General features: G+C 38.3%; 1 protein-coding gene across 1 annotated transcript in view; it reads right to left on the bottom strand.

The window, feature by feature from the left end:
- Positions 1-25,015, bottom strand: part of LOC100329005 (target of rapamycin) — a 110,123-nt gene that overhangs the window by 1,091 nt on the left and 84,017 nt on the right. The window contains exons 39-55 of the mRNA XM_085490725.1: positions 24,487-24,675; positions 24,250-24,348; positions 23,863-23,985; positions 22,864-23,046; positions 22,042-22,176; positions 20,319-20,493; positions 17,214-17,349; positions 16,258-16,405; positions 15,225-15,347; positions 14,640-14,722; positions 13,099-13,171; positions 12,120-12,194; positions 2,505-2,640; positions 2,182-2,259; positions 952-1,029; positions 677-757; positions 444-549 (exon numbers count right to left, since the gene is read on the bottom strand). Coding sequence (XP_085346851.1) covers positions 444-549; positions 677-757; positions 952-1,029; positions 2,182-2,259; positions 2,505-2,640; positions 12,120-12,194; positions 13,099-13,171; positions 14,640-14,722; positions 15,225-15,347; positions 16,258-16,405; positions 17,214-17,349; positions 20,319-20,493; positions 22,042-22,176; positions 22,864-23,046; positions 23,863-23,985; positions 24,250-24,348; positions 24,487-24,675 — 2,021 coding nt within the window. The remainder of the gene's footprint in view (positions 1-443; positions 550-676; positions 758-951; positions 1,030-2,181; positions 2,260-2,504; positions 2,641-12,119; positions 12,195-13,098; positions 13,172-14,639; positions 14,723-15,224; positions 15,348-16,257; positions 16,406-17,213; positions 17,350-20,318; positions 20,494-22,041; positions 22,177-22,863; positions 23,047-23,862; positions 23,986-24,249; positions 24,349-24,486; positions 24,676-25,015) is intronic.

Below are 25,015 nucleotides of genomic sequence, written 5' to 3'. Positions count from 1 at the left end.
TTGTAATAATAATACAATAATAATAATAAATCAGTGTACTTGTACATCCCAAAAAATAAATAAGGACAAAGACTATACCTAATGTGTTTGAAATACAATAATCATAATACAGGAATTTTTTTAAACAAGGGAACAGGGGCGCAGCGCCCTCATGCCATGGCCATGCGCCCCCCTAACTCTGGGGAGCAGATCCTCTGGCAACTATATAATTCTGATTGACCAAGGCCAACTGTGACCACAGTCTTCAACTGTGACCTGTCTGATAGTAATTTTGGCCCCAAGGAAGCCATAGAATGCTGCATTTTAACTTAGAATTATCAAAAACTCTACTCCCTGATAGGGAGAACCTATCTTCTCCACTTGGTGGCACCACTGAATTGCAGTGCTCCCCCTCTTGCAGTTTTTTTTTCTAGAAAAACCCCTGATTATATATGTGAACTTACCATCCAATATAGCACTGGCACAGGTTTTCATGAGATGTTGCTTGTTCTATTAATAATTCAACTTGTAATGGTACATCTAATTGTTCATGTCCTTTAAAATCATGGCCTGTAGAAATAAAAACAGATACATATATCGCCCTCAAGTGGCCACATTTTTGTTGATCTTGTTTTTTTAAAATATCTTGGATGGAATGAGATTGGCAATAATAAGACAGAAAATGAACAATTTTTACCTGTTAATTTATCTTTGACTCTGTTTATGATAGATATTGCTTTCTTGTTAAGTGCTTCTGGTGGAACTCCTGTCTCACTTTCTGTAATATTGATAGTAAAGCAAAAAGGTTGAATAACAAGCAAAATGGTGATTATTTGCATCATAATGGTTTTTTTAATAGTCAATAAATACAGCAAGTTACAGCATACAACATTCTACATACATTCTTTCAGATTATTGTCAGAAACATTTGGGAAGCATTGTGTACAATTTATACACAGTGGGTGAACTAACCGTATGATTGCATGGAATCTGGATAAGTTCCAGGTTTCTTCTGTGAAGGAGTATTATCATCAACACTCTCAAGTAGGTCTGAAAAATAACAAAATATTTATTCTAACAATTCTCCATAATAATTATTCATGAGTCAAAGAGGATTAGAATCACTGTAAAACACCTTGCAAGATAATTTAATGTATATTTTTATGTTGTGTGAAAAATGAAAAAAAAATAAACGCAAAAAAAAACCAAAAAAAAAACACACAACTAAAACAGTATCACAGGGGTGGATACACGATTTATTTATGGAGGGGGGGAGGGGCCCAAACTTTAAAATCACCAGACTAAGTTAATGAGTTTTTTATATCATACAAAAACAAATCGAACAAAATGTATTATTAAATCAAAACCTTCTAAAATGGCATAAAGCTACTAATATTTCAAAGTAAAATTAAAGAAAAATTAAGAAATACTTCTGTGTGATGAAATTATTAAGGCATATATGAAGCAGAAATAGGGAATAATTCTTTGCTCTAAAGTACATCTTAATAAAAAGTGCAAAAACTGCATTTATTGTACAAATACGACTTATTTTACAGATTGACATCTGTCATTTATGTAACTGTGGGAAAACATCTACAGGATAAATACAATGACTGAGGAATTGTGGGAAAACATCTACAGGGTAAATACAATGACTGAGGAATTGTGGGAAAACATCTACAGGGTAAATACAATGACTGAGGAATTGTGGGAAAACATCTACAGGGTAAATACAATGACTGAGGAATTGTGGGAAAACATCTACAGGATAAATGCAATGACTGAGGAATTGTGGGAAAACATCTACAGGGTAAATACAATGACTGAGGAATTGTGGGAAAACATCTACAGGATAAATACAATGACTGAGGAATTGTGGGAAAACATCTACAGGGTAAATACAATGACTGAGGAATTGTGGGAAAACATCTACAGGATAAATACAATGACTGAGGAATTGTGGGAAAACATCTACAGGGTAAATACAATGACTGAGGAATTGTGGGAAAACATCTACAGGGTAAATACAATGACTGAGGAACTGTGGGAAAACATCTACAGGGTAAATACAATGACTGAGGAACTGTGGGAAAAACATCTAAAAACAATGTTATAATGCAAGTGTTATTACATGTTATTTTTACCAGGCAACTGAATACTTTTATAGACTGTTCTCAGTTTGTTTGGTTACTTGACATTTACCTCCAGATGCTGTAACACTATGTCCTGTAGACATAGCTTCTGTTCTTCCCTTGGATCGCTTACCCTTGGGTGTACCTGCTATGGAGTATACAGTAAACATGTTAACAAAACACTGCCATCAAAACTGTATTTGTGTGCATTCTTTTATTCTGACCTACACTTATTACTACAGACACAATATGGCAATGTACTAGGCTCACTGTAATATGATGTAACTTATCTTTAGAATTAAGTCAAATATTTTACTTTTGTATATTTTACTCTTATGACCAATAGTTGTCATGCCGAATGCGAGTGCCTAAACAAAGCTATGAAAGACTTACTGTCCAAAAGTCTCCAATTGAGTAGAGGATCGTACACAAATGCTTCCAGTACAGCCATCACACTATCTCTGTTCTCACGTAATACTGCCATCACGCTTTCACATGTAATGCGGAAATTACCATCGATACCAGTAACCTGACAAGTAAAATAAACAATTTACTAGACTAGAAGTATTTATTTCATTTGTAACCTATTAGACCAATTTTTTTGGAAAATTTTAGTTTTATTTTGACAAAATTCAGACAAATCAATACAAGTTAGAAACAGTCCAACTCAAACTGTGACAAGAGAACTTTGGTCTTGAAACTAGGATTAACAACACAGAAGACATGGACATACATTAGAGATACTACACGGCCTCATTGAATTTAAAAACTTAACAATTCCAAAATAATTAGTATACAGCTTGAATGCTGAGGCTTTACTAAAATGTTGGAAGAGTACACTCATGTTAACCCATAATTTGAAAAACAATCTCTATGATTTTTTGTTGAGTTTATTTGTGTACGCTTTTTTTCTATGAGTGGCAAAGTTCCAGGCTAGCAAGTGCTATGATGTACAGCCTCAGACATGTCTCTATCATGCATGTCAATTTAGAGAAGATCTACAAGACATAACTTCTGAGATTGAAATCTGGTTACAGGTTTTTGGTAAAGACATTTTTCATGATAGCACCCTCAGAAAGCTCAGTTTGGTGTCCATAACACAGTGATACACCCTAGTTTGGTGTCCATACCACAGTGGTACACCCTAGTTTGGTGTCCATACCACAGTGGTACATCCTATTTTGGTGTCCATACCACAGTGGTACATCCTATTTTGGTGTCCATACCACAGTGGTACATCCTATTTTGGTGTCCATACCACAGTGGTACATCCTATTTTGGTGTCCATACCACAGTGGTACATCCTATTTTGGTGTCCATACCACAGTGGTACACCCTAGTTTGGTGTCCATACCACAGTGATACATCCTATTTTGGTGTCCATACCACAGTGGTACACCCTATTTTGGTGTCCATACCACAGTGGTACACCCTATTTTGGTGTCCATACCACAGTGGTACACCCTAGTTTGGTGTCCATACCACAGTGGTACACCCTAGTTTGGTGTCCATAACACAGTGATACACCCTAGTTTGATGTCCATACCACAGTGGTACATCCTATTTTGGTGTCCATACCACAGTGGTACACCCTAGTTTGGTGTCCATACCACAGTGGTACACCCTATTTTGGTGTCCATACCACAGTGGTACATCCTATTTTGGTGTCCATACCACAGTGGTACACCCTAGTTTGGTGTCCATACCACAGTGGTACACCCTAGTTTGGTGTCCATACCACAGTGGTACACCCTATTTTGGTGTCCATACCACAGTGGTACATCCTATTTTGGTGTCCATACCACAGTGGTACACCCTAGTTTGGTGTCCATACCACAGTGATACATCCTATTTTGGTGTCCATACCACAGTGGTACACCCTATTTTGGTGTCCATACCACAGTGGTACACCCTATTTTGGTGTCCATACCACAGTGGTACACCCTAGTTTGGTGTCCATACCACAGTGGTACACCCTAGTTTGGTGTCCATAACACAGTGATACACCCTAGTTTGATGTCCATACCACAGTGGTACATCCTATTTTGGTGTCCATACCACAGTGGTACACCCTAGTTTGGTGTCCATACCACAGTGGTACACCCTATTTTGGTGTCCATACCACAGTGGTACATCCTATTTTGGTGTCCATACCACAGTGGTACACCCTAGTTTGGTGTCCATACCACAGTGGTACATCCTATTTTGGTGTCCATACCACAGTGATACATCCTAGTTTGGTGTCCATACCACAGTGGTACATCCTATTTTGGTGTCCATACCACAGTGGTACACCCTAGTTTGGTGTCCATACCACAGTGGTACATCCTATTTTGGTGTCCATACCACAGTGATACATCCTAGTTTGGTGTCCATACCACAGTGGTACATCCTATTTTGGTGTCCATACCACAGTGGTACACCCTAGTTTGGTGTCCATACCACAGTGGTACATCCTAGTTTGGTGTCCATACCACAGTGATACATCCTAGTTTGGTGTCCATAACACAGTGATACATCCTATTTTGGTGTCCATACCACAGTGGTACATCCTAGTTTGGTGTCCATACCACAGTGGTACATCCTAGTTTGGTGTCCATACCACAGTGGTACATCCTAGTTTGGTGTCCATAACACAGTGATACATCCTAGTTTGGTGTCCATACCACAGTGGTACATCCTAGTTTGGTGTCCATAACACAGTGGTACATCCTATTTTGGTGTCCATACCACAGTGGTACATCCTAGTTTGGTGTCCATACCACAGTGATACATCCTATTTTGGTGTCCATACCACAGTGGTACATCCTATTTTGGTGTCCATAACAGTGATACATCCTAGTTTGGTGTCCATACCACAGTGGTACATCCTATTTTGGTGTCCATACCACAGTGATACATCCTATTTTGGTGTCCATACCACAGTGGTACACCCTAGTTTGGTGTCCATACCACAGTGGTACATCCTAGTTTGGTGTCCATACCACAGTGGTACATCCTATTTTGGTGTCCATACCACAGTGGTACACCCTATTTTGGTGTCCATACCACAGTGGTACATCCTATTTTGGTGTCCATAACAGTGATACATCCTAGTTTGGTGTCCATACCACAGTGGTACATCCTATTTTGGTGTCCATACCACAGTGATACATCCTATTTTGGTGTCCATACCACAGTGGTACACCCTAGTTTGGTGTCCATACCACAGTGGTACATCCTAGTTTGGTGTCCATACCACAGTGGTACATCCTAGTTTGGTGTCCATACCACAGTGGTACACCCTAGTTTGGTGTCCATACCACAGTGGTACATCCTAGTTTGGTGTCCATACCACAGTGGTACATCCTATTTTGGTGTCCATACCACAGTGGTACACCCTAGTTTGGTGTCCATACCACAGTGGTACATCCTAGTTTGGTGTCCATACCACAGTGATACATCCTATTTTGGTGTCCATACCACAGTGGTACATCCTATTTTGGTGTCCATACCACAGTGGTACATCCTATTTTGGTGTCCATACCACAGTGGTACATCCTATTTTGGTGTCCATACCACAGTGGTACACCCTAGTTTGGTGTCCATACCACAGTGATACATCCTATTTTGGTGTCCATACCACAGTGGTACACCCTATTTTGGTGTCCATACCACAGTGGTACACCCTATTTTGGTGTCCATACCACAGTGGTACACCCTAGTTTGGTGTCCATACCACAGTGGTACACCCTAGTTTGGTGTCCATAACACAGTGATACACCCTAGTTTGATGTCCATACCACAGTGGTACATCCTATTTTGGTGTCCATACCACAGTGGTACACCCTAGTTTGGTGTCCATACCACAGTGGTACACCCTATTTTGGTGTCCATACCACAGTGGTACATCCTATTTTGGTGTCCATACCACAGTGGTACACCCTAGTTTGGTGTCCATACCACAGTGGTACACCCTAGTTTGGTGTCCATACCACAGTGGTACACCCTATTTTGGTGTCCATACCACAGTGGTACATCCTATTTTGGTGTCCATACCACAGTGGTACACCCTAGTTTGGTGTCCATACCACAGTGATACATCCTATTTTGGTGTCCATACCACAGTGGTACACCCTATTTTGGTGTCCATACCACAGTGGTACACCCTATTTTGGTGTCCATACCACAGTGGTACACCCTAGTTTGGTGTCCATACCACAGTGGTACACCCTAGTTTGGTGTCCATAACACAGTGATACACCCTAGTTTGATGTCCATACCACAGTGGTACATCCTATTTTGGTGTCCATACCACAGTGGTACACCCTAGTTTGGTGTCCATACCACAGTGGTACACCCTATTTTGGTGTCCATACCACAGTGGTACATCCTATTTTGGTGTCCATACCACAGTGGTACACCCTAGTTTGGTGTCCATACCACAGTGGTACATCCTATTTTGGTGTCCATACCACAGTGATACATCCTAGTTTGGTGTCCATACCACAGTGGTACATCCTATTTTGGTGTCCATACCACAGTGGTACACCCTAGTTTGGTGTCCATACCACAGTGGTACATCCTATTTTGGTGTCCATACCACAGTGATACATCCTAGTTTGGTGTCCATACCACAGTGGTACATCCTATTTTGGTGTCCATACCACAGTGGTACACCCTAGTTTGGTGTCCATACCACAGTGGTACATCCTAGTTTGGTGTCCATACCACAGTGATACATCCTAGTTTGGTGTCCATAACACAGTGATACATCCTATTTTGGTGTCCATACCACAGTGGTACATCCTAGTTTGGTGTCCATACCACAGTGGTACATCCTAGTTTGGTGTCCATACCACAGTGGTACATCCTAGTTTGGTGTCCATAACACAGTGATACATCCTAGTTTGGTGTCCATACCACAGTGGTACATCCTAGTTTGGTGTCCATAACACAGTGGTACATCCTATTTTGGTGTCCATACCACAGTGGTACATCCTAGTTTGGTGTCCATACCACAGTGATACATCCTATTTTGGTGTCCATACCACAGTGGTACATCCTATTTTGGTGTCCATAACAGTGATACATCCTAGTTTGGTGTCCATACCACAGTGGTACATCCTATTTTGGTGTCCATACCACAGTGATACATCCTATTTTGGTGTCCATACCACAGTGGTACACCCTAGTTTGGTGTCCATACCACAGTGGTACATCCTAGTTTGGTGTCCATACCACAGTGGTACATCCTATTTTGGTGTCCATACCACAGTGGTACACCCTATTTTGGTGTCCATACCACAGTGGTACATCCTATTTTGGTGTCCATAACAGTGATACATCCTAGTTTGGTGTCCATACCACAGTGGTACATCCTATTTTGGTGTCCATACCACAGTGATACATCCTATTTTGGTGTCCATACCACAGTGGTACACCCTAGTTTGGTGTCCATACCACAGTGGTACATCCTAGTTTGGTGTCCATACCACAGTGGTACATCCTAGTTTGGTGTCCATACCACAGTGGTACACCCTAGTTTGGTGTCCATACCACAGTGGTACATCCTAGTTTGGTGTCCATACCACAGTGGTACATCCTATTTTGGTGTCCATACCACAGTGGTACACCCTAGTTTGGTGTCCATACCACAGTGGTACATCCTAGTTTGGTGTCCATTAACACAGTGATACATCCTATTTTGGTGTCCATACCACAGTGGTACATCCTATTTTGGTGTCCATACCACAGTGATACATCCTATTTTGGTGTCCATACCACAGTGATACATCCTATTTTGGTGTCCATACCACAGTGGTACATCCTATTTTGGTGTCCATACCACAGTGGTACATCCTATTTTGGTGTCCATACCACAGTGGTACACCCTATTTTGGTGTCCATACCACAGTGGTACATCCTATTTTGGTGTCCATAACAGTGATACATCCTAGTTTGGTGTCCATACCACAGTGGTACATCCTATTTTGGTGTCCATACCACAGTGATACATCCTATTTTGGTGTCCATACCACAGTGGTACACCCTAGTTTGGTGTCCATACCACAGTGGTACATCCTAGTTTGGTGTCCATACCACAGTGGTACATCCTAGTTTGGTGTCCATACCACAGTGGTACACCCTAGTTTGGTGTCCATACCACAGTGGTACATCCTAGTTTGGTGTCCATACCACAGTGGTACATCCTATTTTGGTGTCCATACCACAGTGGTACACCCTAGTTTGGTGTCCATACCACAGTGGTACATCCTAGTTTGGTGTCCATTAACACAGTGATACATCCTATTTTGGTGTCCATACCACAGTGGTACATCCTATTTTGGTGTCCATACCACAGTGATACATCCTATTTTGGTGTCCATACCACAGTGATACATCCTGTTTTGGTGTCCATACCACAGTGGTACATCCTATTTTGGTGTCCATACCACAGTGGTACATCCTATTTTGGTGTCCATACCACAGTGGTACATCCTATTTTGGTGTCCATACCACAGTGATACATCCTATTTTGGTGTCCATACCACAGTGGTACATCCTATTTTGGTGTCCATACCACAGTGGTACATCCTAGTTTGGTGTCCATAACACAGTGATACATCCTATTTTGGTGTCCATACCACAGTGGTACATCCTAGTTTGGTGTCCATACCACAGTGGTACATCCTAGTTTGGTGTCCATACCACAGTGGTACATCCTAGTTTGGTGTCCATAACACAGTGATACATCCTAGTTTGGTGTCCATACCACAGTGGTACATCCTAGTTTGGTGTCCATAACACAGTGATACATCCTATTTTGGTGTCCATACCACAGTGATACATCCTAGTTTGGTGTCCATACCACAGTGGTACATCCTAGTTTGGTGTCCATAACACAGTGATACATCCTATTTTGGTGTCCATACCACAGTGGTACATCCTAGTTTGGTGTCCATAACACAGTGATACATCCTATTTTGGTGTCCATACCACAGTGGTACACCCTAGTTTGGTGTCCATAACACAGTGATACATCCTATTTTGGTGTCCATACCACAGTGGTACACCCTAGTTTGGTGTCCATACCACAGTGGTACACCCTAGTTTGGTGTCCATACCACAGTGGTACACCCTAGTTTGGTGTCCATACCACAGTGATACATCCTAGTTTGGTGTCCATACCACAGTGATACATCCTAGTTTGGTGTCCATAACACAGTGATACACCCTAGTTTGGTGTCCATACCACAGTGGTACACCCTAGTTTGGTGTCCATACCACAGTGGTACACCCTAGTTTGGTGTCCATACCACAGTGATACATCCTATTTTGGTGTCCATACCACAGTGGTACATCCTAGTTTGGTGTCCATTAACACAGTGATACATCCTATTTTGGTGTCCATACCACAGTGGTACATCCTAGTTTGGTGTCCATAACACAGTGATACATCCTATTTTGGTGTCCATTAACACAGTGATACATCCTATTTTGGTGTCCATACCACAGTGGTACATCCTAGTTTGGTGTCCATAACACAGTGATACATCCTATTTTGGTGTCCATACCACAGTGGTACACCCTAGTTTGGTGTCCATACCACAGTGATACATCCTATTTTGGTGTCCATACCACAGTGGTACACCCTAGTTTGGTGTCCATTAACACAGTGATACATCCTATTTTGGTGTCCATACCACAGTGGTACATCCTAGTTTGGTGTCCATAACACAGTGATACATCCTATTTTGGTGTCCATACCACAGTGGTACACCCTAGTTTGGTGTCCATACCACAGTGGTACACCCTAGTTTGGTGTCCATACCACAGTGGTACACCCTAGTTTGGTGTCCATACCACAGTGATACATCCTATTTTGGTGTCCATACCACAGTGATACATCCTAGTTTGGTGTCCATAACACAGTGATACACCCTAGTTTGGTGTCCATACCACAGTGGTACACCCTAGTTTGGTGTCCATACCACAGTGGTACACCCTAGTTTGGTGTCCATACCACAGTGATACATCCTATTTTGGTGTCCATACCACAGTGATACATCCTAGTTTGGTGTCCATACCACAGTGATACATCCTAGTTTGGTGTCCATACCACAGTGGTACACCCTAGTTTGGTGTCCATACCACAGTGATACATCCTATTTTGGTGTCCATACCACAGTGATACATCCTAGTTTGGTGTCCATACCACAGTGGTACACCCTAGTTTGGTGTCCATTAACACAGTGATACATCCTATTTTGGTGTCCATACCACAGTGGTACATCCTATTTTGGTGTCCATACCACAGTGGTACATCCTAGTTTGGTGTCCATTAACACAGTGGTACATCCTAGTTTGGTGTCCATAACACAGTGATACATCCTAGTTTGGTGTCCATACCACAGTGGTACACCCTAGTTTGGTGTCCATACCACAGTGATACATCCTATTTTGGTGTCCATACCACAGTGATACATCCTAGTTTGGTGTCCATACCACAGTGGTACACCCTAGTTTGGTGTCCATTAACACAGTGATACATCCTATTTTGGTGTCCATACCACAGTGGTACATCCTATTTTGGTGTCCATACCACAGTGGTACATCCTATTTTGGTGTCCATACCACAGTGGTACACCCTAGTTTGGTGTCCATTAACACAGTGGTACATCCTAGTTTGGTGTCCATACCACAGTGGTACACCCTAGTTTGATGTCCATAACACAGTGATACATCCTATTTTGGTGTCCATACCACAGTGGTACATCCTAGTTTGGTGTCCATAACACAGTGGTACACCCTAGTTTGGTGTCCATACCACAGTGGTACACCCTAGTTTGGTGTCCATACCACAGTGATACATCCTATTTTGGTGTCCATACCACAGTGATACATCCTAGTTTGGTGTCCATACCACAGTGGTACACCCTAGTTTGGTGTCCATTAACACAGTGATACATCCTATTTTGGTGTCCATACCACAGTGGTACATCCTATTTTGGTGTCCATACCACAGTGGTACATCCTATTTTGGTGTCCATACCACAGTGGTACATCCTATTTTGGTGTCCATAACAGTGATACATCCTAGTTTGGTGTCCATAACACAGTGATACACCCTAGTTTGGTGTCCATACCACAGTGGTACACCCTAGTTTGGTGTCCATTAACACAGTGATACATCCTAGTTTGGTGTCCATACCACAGTGATACATCCTATTTTGGTGTCCATACCACAGTGATACATCCTAGTTTGGTGTCCATACCACAGTGGTACACCCTAGTTTGGTGTCCATAACACAGTGATACACCCTAGTTTGGTGTCCATACCACAGTGATACATCCTATTTTGGTGTCCATACCACAGTGATACATCCTAGTTTGGTGTCCATACCACAGTGGTACACCCTAGTTTGGTGTCCATTAACACAGTGATACATCCTATTTTGGTGTCCATACCACAGTGGTACATCCTATTTTGGTGTCCATACCACAGTGGTACATCCTATTTTGGTGTCCATACCACAGTGGTACATCCTATTTTGGTGTCCATAACAGTGATACATCCTAGTTTGGTGTCCATAACACAGTGATACACCCTAGTTTGGTGTCCATACCACAGTGGTACACCCTAGTTTGGTGTCCATTAACACAGTGATACATCCTAGTTTGATGTCCATAACACAGTGATACACCCTAGTTTGGTGTCCATAACAGTGATACACCCTAGTTTAGTGTCCATACCACAGTGGTACACACTAGTTTGGTGTCCATAACACAGCGGTACACCCTAGTTTGGTGTCCACAACACAGTGGTACACCCTAGTTTGGTGTCCATAACACAGTGGTACATCCAAGTTTGGTGTCCATAACACAGTGATACACCCTAGTTTGGTGTCCATAACACAGTGATACACCCTAGTTTGGTGTCCATTAACACAGTGATACACCCTAGTTTGGTGTCCATTAACACAGTGATACACCCTAGTTTGGTGTCCATAACACAGTGATACTTACCTCCATGGCATTAGTCAGCATTCTAGTCAGCCTAAAAGGAATCTTTTCCGGGAATTTCTCTCTCGTCATAGCAACCTAAAAATAAAGAGCTCAAATTAGGTGATCAGAAACTGATCAGGGCAAACACAATGAACAAAGCTTAGAAAGAACTCCCGTGTGCTGAAGGTATTGAAGGCATGAAGTACAAATAAAGAATATTGTATTTACAATTAGCAATGATCAGGGTGGTTCCTAGTATATGGTTTAACAGTTATTAATATTTATTGAAATAAAACCAGATATAATGACTTAATGTTTTGGTAATATATCATTTCAGACAACAAAATTATAGCACCAGCTGCATGTCCCTATGTTAAAATATTACAGTTATGCATATAATTGTGGTCGCATGACCATATATAGTCATTAGAAACGTTATAACACATTGATTTCAACTAAAAACAAATCAGGTAAATGCATTATCCCAGAGCATCTATGTACAAAGTTTTATTAAAATCTGTTGAATGGTACATGATAAGCAAGTAAAAAGGCTTAAAATTAGCTAATTAATATGCAAATTTGGTAATTAATATGCACATATTTCAACCAGAACATCTATGTACCAAGTTTTATTAAAATCTGATAATTGGTTTTTGAGATATTAGTGGAGCAGACACACATACAGACATACTAACTGCAAAGACTTCCATTGTGTTTGTTCTACACAAATTAAAATATAGTATGATAAGAATTTAAACATAGAAAGGTGGGAATGAATGGTTCCTCATTGGATACTGAGTTCTAACAACTAAACTCAATAAAATAAAAAAAAATATTTCTTGTCCTGTTGGGTTAGGGTGTAATAGAAACTAGCTGAGAATGCAAGTACAACATATACCAATAAGTAAACATACATGTATACAAATATGACTTGTATACAAAACAACGGCTGCTGTTTACAGAAAATATTGATGACATGACATATAAGATGCTTACATACCTCAAAGCAATCGCCAAAGTCAATATGAAGTATCCGTCCTGATAATCTATCTAACATCAAATTGGAGGGATGCCTGAGAACAAAATGAAAACATTAAGATACCATTAAGATTTGTATCACAGAGATTTGTATCACAGAGATTTGTATCACAGAGATTTGTATCACAGAGATTTGTATCACAGAGATTTGTATCACAGAGATTTGTATCACAGAGATTTGTATCACAGATTTGTATCACAGAGATTTGTATCACAGAGATTTGTATCACAGAGATTTGTATCACAGAGATTTGTATCGCAGAGATTTGTATCGCAGAGATTTGTATCACAGAGATTTGTATCACAGATATTTGTATCAGAGATTTGTATCACAGATTTGTATCACAGAGATTTGTATCACAGAGATTTGTATCACAGAGATTTGTATCACAGAGATTTGTATCACAGAGATTTGTATCACAGAGATTTGTATCAAAGATTTGTATCACAGAGATTTGTATCACAGAGATTTGTATCACAGAGATTTGTATCACAAAGATTTGTATCACAGAGATTTGTATCAGAGATTTGTATCACAGAGATTTGTATCACAGAGATTTGTATCACAGAGATTTGTATCACAGAGATTTGTATCAAAAATTTGTATCACAGAGATTTGTATCACAGATTTGTATCACAGAGATTTGTATCACAGAGATTTGTATCACAGAGATTTGTATCAGAGATTTGTATCACAGAGATTTGTATCACAGAGATTTGTATCACAGAGATTTGTATCAAAGATTTGTATCAAAGAGATTTGTATCAAAGAGATTTGTATCAAAGAGATTTGTATCACAGAGATTTGTATCACAGAGATTTGTATCACAGAGATTTGTATCACAGAGATTTGTATCACAGAGATTTGTATCACAGAGATTTGTATCACAGAGATTTGTATCACAGAGATTTGTATCAGAGATTTGTATCAAAGATTTGTATCACAGAGATTTGTATCACAGAGATTTGTATCACAGAGATTTGTATCACAGAGATTTGTATCACAGAGATTTGTATCACAGAGATTTGTATCACAGAGATTTGTACCACAGAGATTTGTATCACAGAGATTTGTATCACAGAGATTTGTATCACAGAGATTTGTATCACAGAGATTTGTATCACAGAGATTTGTATCACAGAGATTTGTATCACAGATTTGTATCACAGATTTGTATCACAGAGATTTGTATCACAGAGATTTGTATCACAGAGATTTGTATCACAGAGATTTGTACCACAGAGATTTGTACCACAGAGATTTGTACCACAGAGATTTGTATCACAGAGATTTGTATCACAGAGATTTGTATCACAGAGATTTGTATCACAGAGATTTGTATCACAGAGATTTGTAACACAGAGATTTGTATCACAGAGATTTGTATCATTGATATTTGTATCCCTAAAGAAGAAGAAACCAGAAGAAAATCATGACAACAATAGCACCACTGGTTTGGATGTCACAAAATGAACAGAGATATTAGTGACTGGTTTTCTTACCTATCGCCTAACCCCAGTACATATCCCACCATGGACATGACAGCCAGTGATCGTGTGTAGTTGGTACGTCGATCGAACCAAACCTAATAAGCAATACACAAATAATTATTATTTATTTTCAGTCAAATTTCAGGGTTGTATGAACTAGACCAGCTTTCTCCTTCCATTACTGATTTAGTAACAAACAATTATATTCTCATGCATCATAATACCGCCAGTGTTTGTCATCATACATCTTTGAGTCTTCCTTTATTCATTTTAAAATTATCTCAATTGACATTTTCAGTTCAACAATCATGCTACCACTGACAAAAACCTAATCAAAAATAATCAACCACTCCAAAAATTCTGTCACCTCCAAAAATAATTATTTGTTCATGGTTTCAATTAATGGATGGATTATGATATATATATATATATATATCCCATAATATGTCAATGACTATTGACCTCTGAACTTACAATATATCCCATATAATATCAATGACTACTGACCTCTGAACTTACAATATATCCCATATAATATCAATGACTACTGACCTATGAACTTACAATATATCCCATATAATATCAATGACTACTGACCTCTGAACTTGGACTCTTGAGCCACAATAACTTAGCTAAGTCATCACCATTAGTATGCTCAAGAGCATGCTCAAATACTTCTACTTTTTGCATCAATGTCAGGTGATCATAATCTGGTGCCATCTGATTAAATAAAACAAATCACATGACATGATAATTTTAGTAATGTAACAAAAAAAATAGATGAAAAGAAAGTGTTACTGTTTTTTTGTAATCAATGGCTTTCCTGAATCGACTAAGCAGACACTGAGTACACTAGCAGCTAATGGCAGTCATGGCGACAAGTGGTTGCCATGGCAGCAAGTAATGACCATGGAAGCTAGTGGTTGCCATGGCAGCAAGTAATGACCTTGGCAGCTAGTGGTGGCCATGTCAGCAAGGAGTGGCCATGACAGTAAGGGGTGGCCATGACAGTAAGGAGTGGCCGTGGCAGCTAGTGGTGGCCGTGGCAGCTAGTGGTGTCCGTGGCAGCTAGTGGTGTCCGTGGCAGCTAGTGGTGTCCGTGGCAGCTAGTGGTGGCCATGGCAGCTAGTGGTGGCCATGGCAGCTAGTGGTGGCCATGGCAGTAAGGGGTGACCATGGCAGCAAGGGGTGGCTATGGCAGCAAGGGGTGGCCATGTCAGCTAGGGGTGCCCATGACAGTAAGGGGTGACCATGGCAGCTAATGGTGGCTATGACAGCAAGGAGTGGCTATGGCAGCAAGGGATGGCCACGTCAGCTAGTGGTGCCCATGACAGTAAGAGGCGACCATGGCAGCTAATGGTGGCTATGGCAGCAAGGGGTGGCCACGGCAGCAAGGGGTGGCTATGGCAACAAGGGGTGGCTATGGTAGCAAGCATTGTATGAAGTGTGTAACCTATTGCTTCTGGATTGACATCAAACGTTATGTATTAACTTTTGGTTTATTTGCATGTCAATTCAGCAACATTGGTTGCTATAGATACATGATGGTTGAGTGGGTCTCACCACACACGGCTATATATATACTGTCCCTTTAAGTATATAACTTTGAAAGTTATATTTTTATACTCACTCTTAGCATAATCCTATGTTCAATGTTGAGTAATATTTTCTTCTTTTCTCTGTAATCCCTAATAAGGGTGTGTAGCGTGTCACAATGAGGCACCCAACCAATCAGACCAGAGTTTGTTGACAACGGAATCACAGAATACCTTTGAATGCTGTTGATGTAGATTTATTTAAATTATGCAATGTGTTATGTATTTACCAATGAATGAAAAGATGACATAGTCCCAGTAAATTATAATTTAAAACAAATTGTAGTCTCAACAGGATTTTATCTACTTCACAATGATTTTATTTTATGTAATGATGCAGTAATTAATTAAGAAGATAAACCAATCAAGACATGTGGCTCGAAGGGAACATACAGCTAATTTGAATATGATCTATAACATAAAGAGATGACCATCATGCACCAATAAATGCCCCATTTTAATTTTGGATCATTATCAGTTCTAGAATGGCTGCCAGTCACATCCATATATTTAATTGGCATGCCACTTCATATTTTGTATGGTCACTCCATATTTGGAACGGTCACTCCATATTTGGAATGGACACTCCATATTTGGAATGGACACTCCATATTTGGAATGGTCACTCCATATTTGGAATGGACACTCCATATTTGGAAAGGACACTCCATATTATGACATTTTACTGATAAGACTGCTAAATTTGATGATGATAAGACAAAAATTGTTGTGGTTACACCAGAAGAAGACAATTTTAAGTGAAATTTAATTAATATTCTGAAAACTAAACATACAACACATACTAAAAATGAACTTGGCTGAGATCATAAACAGGTTTGAATTATTACAACTACAACAGAGTCAAAGACAGACATTTTCCTGCCATATATCTCACACTTCATCTACGATAATACAGACAAGGTAAAAATCAACTCACTAAATTCAATATCGATGACCTAGAAATTATAAAAGTTCATAAAAGGCTCCTTACTTGAGATGTCTAATGAATGTTTCTGGGTCATTAGCGAGTAGCGTATTCACCAAACCAAATAACTGCATGACACGTTCATCCTGTCTCAAATCCTCATGTCCTTTTAATAAGAACATAAACTCTTGACCGTTGCTTCCTGTATCACAGAACAATCAAAGAAAGCTTAGAAAGAACTCCCATGTGCTGAGAGTATTGGAGACACATTAAATATAATTCGAAATTACTTAGCTGAAAACTAATTATGCAAATCAGAAAATTAATATGAACAGATTTGAGTGTAAAACTAATGAGGTCTGCGCAATGTAACAGAAAATCTATGTTTCCAAGTTTAATTGAAATGTGATTAGAACCAAAAAATTATGAATTATTATGCTTATTAGGGAATTAATATGAACAGATTTTTGCCCCAACTAATTAGGTTTGTACATTGTCATAGAGCATCTTTGTACTAAGTTTCATTGAAATGGAATAATTAGTACTTTAGATATCATTTGTGAGAGCTTAAAATTGGTTAATTATGCAAATTAGGTAATTAATATGTACAGATTTTAACCCACAATTATCCAGGTCTGTCTATTGTCCTATAGCATCCATGTACATTCATTGATATGTGATGTTTAGTACCTGAGATATCAGTGTGAAAGTTGGTTAATTATGCAAATTAGGTGATTAATATGCACAAACATTTACCGGAAACTAATTGGGTCTGCATAATTCTAGATTCATTGGAATGTGATGATTAGTACTTTAGATATCAGTAGAAAAGCTGAAAATTAATTATGCAAATTAGTTAATTAATATGCACAATTATTTACCCTAAAATTAATCAGGTCTCTGCATAGTCCTAAAGGATCTATGTACCAAGTTTCATTGAAATACGATGATTAGTACTTGAGATACCCGTGGAAAAGCTGAAAATTAACTAATTATGCAAATTAGGTGATTAATATGCACAAATATTTATCGGAAACAATCAATCTCTGCATAGTCCTTGAGTAAGTACCAAGTTTCATTGAAATGTAATGATCACTACTTATAACAAATGCTGAAAATTAATTAATTATGCAAATTAGGTAATTAATATGTACTGATATTACCATAAAAACTATCAGGTCTGTGCAGTGTCATATGACATCTATGTACCAAGTTTCATTGAAATGTGATGATTAGTACTTATCTCAAATGCTGAAAATTAATTAATTATGCAAATTAAGTAATTAATATGTACTGATATTACCATAAAAACTATCAGGTCTGTGCAGTGTCATATGACATCTATGTACCAAGTTTCATTGAAATGTGATGATTAGTACTTAAGATATCAGTGGAAAAACCGAAAATTGACTAATCGTTATGCAAATTAGGTAATTAGTATCCATGGTTTATTACCAAAAACTAATCAAAACCTAGCATTAGTTCAGAGCATGTATGTACAAAGTTTCATCAAAATCAAATGAGTGGTTGTTTAGATATCAGTGGAACAATCATGGAACAGCTAAAAATCAGCTAATTATCATGCAAATTAGGTAATTAATATGCACAGATTTTTACCAAAAACTAATCAAATCTGCGCATATGTTCAGAGCATCTATGTACCAAGTTTCATCAAAATCCAATGAGTGGTTCTTTAGATATCAGTGGAACAGTCATAGAACAGCTAAAAATTAGCTAATTATCATGCAAATTAGGTAATTAACGAGCATGGATTTTTACCAAAACCTAATCAAATCTGCGCATTGGCCCAGAGCATCTGAGAATGGATATATTCTCAAATATACAGTTTCTTGATGAAACAAAAACTGACCAACAGAAATTTACATACTTAATGAAAAATTCTAACACAAATGTAATCAAACTTGTTGGAGAATTTATACACAGCTCGTTCTTAATGAGAAACGAGAAAGATACTTAACAAAAACACTAAAATCTATCATTTATTATTTGCTATAGTTATTTTGTTATTTTGTTTTTTAATATCTTACTTTTGTTGCTATAAACTGATGGAAACACTGTATTTCTAAGGATGCAATAAATTATCTTTATTATCTATGCACCAAGTTTCATCAAAAACCAATGTATGGTTCTTGAGATAGCAGTGGAACAGTCGGACACACATACACACATACGCGCACACACACAGACACACTAACTGCAAAGACTCCCATTATGTGCTTCGCACATGGGAGTCAAAAACATAGTAAAACTACACATGGCTTGCCCTGTATATGTAAAAGCCGGCAGATCACAGCATAGGGTGGGAAGAGGGAAAGAAGATCACTGCATAGGGTGGGGAAGATCACTGCATAGGGGTGGAAGATCACAGCATAAGATGGGAAGATGGAAAGAAGATCACTGCATAGGGGTGGAAGATGGAAAGAAGATCACTGCATAGGGTGGGAAGATCACTGCATAGGGTGGGAAGATCACTGCATAGGGTGGGAAGATCACTGCATAGGGGTTGAAGATGGAAAGAAAATCACTGCATAGGGTGGGAAGATCACTGCATAGGGTGGGAAGATCACTGCATAGGGTGGGAAGATCACTGCATAGGGGTTGAAGATGGAAAGAAAATCATTGCATAGGGTGGGAAGATCACTGCATAGGGTGGGAAGATCACTGCATAGGGTGGGAAGATCACTGCATAGGGGTGGAAGATCACAGCATAAGATGGGAAGATGGAAAGAAGATCACTGCATGGGTGGGAAGATCACTGCATAGGGTGGGGAAGGTCATCTATACATCCAGATTAACCATATACATGTTTAGTTAATAATAATGAGCTAATTAGAATGTAGAAAAATATGGAAGTTAAAATACTCTCATGACTCTTACATGTAGTTAGGACTAAAAAATTAAAGGGCGCCTTCTATTGATAACATGTACAAAACAATGTGACATAATAAGAAAATGCAGAATTTCTAATTTAAAAGAAAAAAAAGTATAAAGTTTCTAGCATCTCTCGATCTTCCACTTGAAATTTCCCAATAGAAACTATATACACTTTAAAAAAGCTTCAATGAAATCTTTCATAATTTAATTCTCATAATTCAAATACAAATTCACCATTTTCAGATTGAGACAACAGAGGTTTTTAGTTTTACTCACCAAATATACTTAGTTTTCTTGGTCTCTGTTTAGAAGTTATCACTTGAAGAGTTGGTTTTACATAATGAATTCTGATAATTGGTTGGTTTGGATCATAAGTACCAGGTACAGCTAGCTCCAGATCACGACACATCAACAGTTTAGGAGAGACATACTGCAACTCTAGCTGAGTCAGCTGTAAACACATTACATTCCATTATTTTTAACACTTTGAATCCAAAGGCAACTCCTTCCACAAAATAAATCCACATTAATGTTTTCAAATTTGTTCGGAATCTTTTGAACAAGAAATGTAATGTAGCCAATTTCCATTTGCTCCAAAAATATCAAAGAAAAATGTATTAAATGATCAAAGTGTCAAGATATTGCCACCGTGAAATTATGATAAGTTCTATTGTAATAAAAGTGAAATTAAATTCCAGTGAATAATTAGTTTACAGTACTTTTTATAGTTCACATTCATTTTTCTCCTTCAGAATAATTATACTTAGCATACACTCAAAGTACTTATATTTTAAGTACTTATAGTATACTTTAAGTAGGGCTAGTTTTGGTAAGTAGGGCTAGTTTTGGTAAGTAGGGCTAGTTTTGGTAAGTAGGCCTAGTTTTGGTAAGTAGGCCTAGTTTTGGTAAGTAGGCCTAGTTTTGGTATGTAGGCCTAGTTTTGGTAAGTAGGCCTAGTTTTGGTAAGTAGGCCTAGTTTTGGTAAGTAGGCCTAGTTTTGGTAAGTAGGCCTAGTTTGGGTAAGTAGGCCTAGTTTTGGTAAGTACATGTAGGCCTAGTTTTGGTGAGTAGGCCTAGTTTTGGTGAGTAGGCCTAGTTTTGGTAAGTAGGCCTAGTTTTGGTAAGTAGGCCTAGTTTTGGTAAGTAAGGCTAGTTTTGGTAAGTAGGCCTAGTTTTGGTAAGTAGGCCTAGTTTTGGTAAGTAGGTCTAGTTTTGGTAAGTAGGCCTAGTTTTGGTAAGTAGGCCTAGTTTTGGTAAGTAGGGCTAGTTTTGGTAAGTAGGGCTAGTTTTGGTAAGTAGGCCTAGTTTTGGTAAGTAGGCCTAGTTTTGGTAAGTACATGTAGGCCTAGTTTTGGTAAGTAGGCCTAGTTTTGGTAAGTAGGCCTAGTTTTGGTAAGTAAGGCTAGTTTTGGTAAGTAGGCCTAGTTTTGGTAAGTAGGCCTAGTTTTGGTAAGTAGGCCTAGTTTTGGTAAGTAAGGCTAGTTTTGGTAAGTAGGCCTAGTTTTGGTAAGTAGGCCTAGTTTTGGTGAGTAGGGCTAGTTTTGGTAAGTAGGGCTAGTTTTGGTAAGTAGGCCTAGTTTTGGTAAGTAGGCCTAGTTTTGGTAAGTAGGCCTAGTTTTGGTAAGTACATGTAGGCCTAGTTTTGGTAAGTAGGCCTAGTTTTGGTAAGTAGGCCTAGTTTTGGAAAGTAAGGCTAATTTTGGTAAGTAGGCCTAGTTTTGGTAAGTAGGGCTAGTTTTGGTAAGTAGGGCTAGTTTTGGTAAGTAGGGCTAGTTTTGGTAAGTAGGCTAGTTTTGGTAAGTAGGCCTAGTTTTGGTAAGTAGGCCTAGTTTTGGTAAGTAGGCCTAGTTTGGGTAAGTAGGCCTAGTTTTGGTAAGTAGGGCTAGTTTTGGTAAGTAGGCCTAGTTTTGGTAAGTAGGCCTAGTTTTGGTAAAGGTAACTATTTGAAGGTATAATAATTATTAGTACATTTTGTAACAATATGCTGTGAGCATAATACCTGTGGCAACTGTTTAGATATTCGTCTGAATACATGGTAATACAGGTCCCATGCTTGCGTTAAATCCTTGACATTTCCAGATCTTGTATATTTCCGACACCAATCCTGGGCCTCCATTAAATCTCTTCCATAAGCCTGAAAAGTTACAGAATTCTGATTAATTAACCTCAGAATATCAGACATGAACTCAAAGTACTCCTGTGTATCAGTTAATTAATCAACAATTATGAAAATTAGTTGGACTAATTCCCTGTTTCTCTTATTTTATTCAAATCCTTCAAAAATCATTATTTGCTTTTATTTTTACAATATTTCGGAGAAAATCAAAAAAAAAAGTTTGAACAGATGACCAGAAACAAAAGTTGTATTGTTGGAAAATTTATTTTGAAGCATTTGACGTGTTGAGTAATACGTGTATAGGTATTCACAAGATTGACCTTGACAAAAAACAAAACATTACAGAGCAGTTAAGTAGCTTTGGTTGTGATTGAGTTTTCAGCAGCTTAGGGTGTCATTAAGTCACCGAAACTCGCACACAGGATTCTCTGTTTGACGAGGAAAGATGTAATATATCACTAAATCAATATTTGATGTGAAGTTTTTTCCATTAAGACTGGAAATACACAATATTCTTGGGTTGCCACCATAATATGGATGCCCCCCCCCCAATCTCCCTCCTCAGTATACACCTAAAATATCGCACCTAAAAGAACCTGCTCACATCAAAAAAGTAAAAAAACACAGCTTAGACAAATTGGGATGAAAACAACTCCAATGTTTGTTTGTTTGTTGATGACAGGAGTAAACATATAAACATCTTACCTGATTGAATGAAGTTTCTTTTAATGTTTGTGGTCCCCTCTCCATCATACCATGTAACGGTTCTAGGACAGCAAACATACCTTTGATATTCCTCTCACCAAAATAGAGTCTAGATGCTTCTTCTAAGCCTTCATGCCACAGTTCATGCCATAATATCGCCACACGAATTAACTCCTCACTTACCTATAATTTACAATAAATATTATCACATTGTATTATTAGCTGGAGAAACTTCATGGCTAAGTATTATCAACAAACTGAAGGTCAGTAGATAATTTAGACTACTGTAAAATGACTAATTTTCACTGGGTTTAAATTTTGCTGATTTACCATTTCAGGCATATTCAGTGGGTTTTAAATTCACGGTTTTATCATTTAGATAATGTGTTCTATGCTCAATTTTACATATTCACTGGGTTTTAATTTAGCGCATTTTCCAGTCAGCGAAATAAGCAAAATTAAAACGCAGTGAATAATTAACCGCTTTACAGTATAATAACTCTAGTATCAACTAGCTTTATGAATAAATAATACCATAACCTTTTTATCACATGACAAACCAAGTGCCAAAAAGAAAATCATAATTTTACAAAACTATTCCAATTTCTAATATGCTATATTCTTCTAATAAGGCATGACTTCTAAACATCAGCTGATGCTCAAACACAGGTATGGCTTGGGATTGCTATCAATAATCGGCAGAAACATTAACCTTCCATCGATATCTTTTCAAAATAAACTTCCAGTCTACATTATTCAATTTTTCTACTTCATAAAACTGTTTCGTTTCTGTTTAATAACTCATTCTCAATCCACCGTAGATCCCCAGGTAGAAAATAAAGTACACAAAATAAATACAGTTGTTTATTAGTGGACATTAGTGGACACTAATAACAAATAAACAGTAAACAGTAAGAATATTTTTCACATAATTCTTTACCATAAAACAATGAGAGACTATGAATACTAATGTTTCATGTGTGATAAAAACACTCATACCATCATGGCCTGTTGTACTAGGTTAGAACTATGTTCACACATGTTTTTCAGAATTCTATTAGCAGCATTATGTCGTGCTGAACTTGCGGACTTGGATGCCACTGTCAGGGGATAAATCAAAGCCTGCAAGAAATGAATGAGGAAATGTCGTAAATTTTAAATAATGGTGTTTACATGTTGATGTTGATTACTCATGCTTACATGTTGGTGATGTTTACTTGTGTTTACATGTCAGTGGTGTTTACTCGAGTTTATATATTGTTGGTGTTTACCCGTGTTCACATGTTGGTTACCTTTTTTACATGTTGATGGTGTTTACCAATGTTGACGCAGAAAGTAGGAACTCGGATTGCTTGACCCAAATCATGACAACAATGATGTACAAACCTGTGGATGCTGCTTCCCAATGTCTGTAAGTAACTGGTGTATAAGTTTTCCTACTAGCTGTCTTGGTGTGTCTATTCTGGCAATCAACTGTGGTATCACCTAAAACATAAAATATTAAAATAAATAATGAAAATTATTGGACAATATCATTAGGGAAAACATTCTCTCACAGACTAGCAGATTAAACATAATCACTATCAGCACTGGATGGAGAACACAACAAACACACAAACTAACCTGGAGCCATGTGTCAATTTCTATTGTTTTAATGCCTTCCACTAAAGCATCATAAAGGTCTGGCCACTGTCCATGATCAAACCAGAGAGTAAGCAGACGTAGTGTGTCTTGTAAAGAGTTACCACCAGTGGATAGAGCAATGGATCGGAAAAAACCTTGTACAGCAGGCACTGTGTAAGTATGTACATTCTGAAATGGTTCAGATAATTCAAAGTTGATAGTTATACAGTCACCACTATCAAATATATTGATTATAAATTGATAGAATAATATTAAATCACCTCGATGGCACAATTTTGATATGTACAGGGACAATTTGATTATTTCATTTTAACACCAATGTTTTGCCATAATACCGGTGTTTTCAGAATACAAACTTTTAATAAGTCAAAGGACACAGAAAAGTCTGAATGGTTCACACATATACTTATTGGGAGAGAATAATAATAATAATAATAATGAATTTATTGCATCCTTAGAAATAATTTTCATTGGTTGAAAGCAATAAAATGTTAGTAATAAAGTACAA

This window comes from Saccoglossus kowalevskii, chromosome 15 (genome assembly GCF_978046115.1).
Source record: "Saccoglossus kowalevskii chromosome 15, keSacKowa6.1, whole genome shotgun sequence".
Classification (NCBI taxonomy): Eukaryota; Metazoa; Hemichordata; class Enteropneusta; family Harrimaniidae; genus Saccoglossus; species Saccoglossus kowalevskii.
This window is presented reverse-complemented; position numbering and strand designations above follow the sequence as displayed.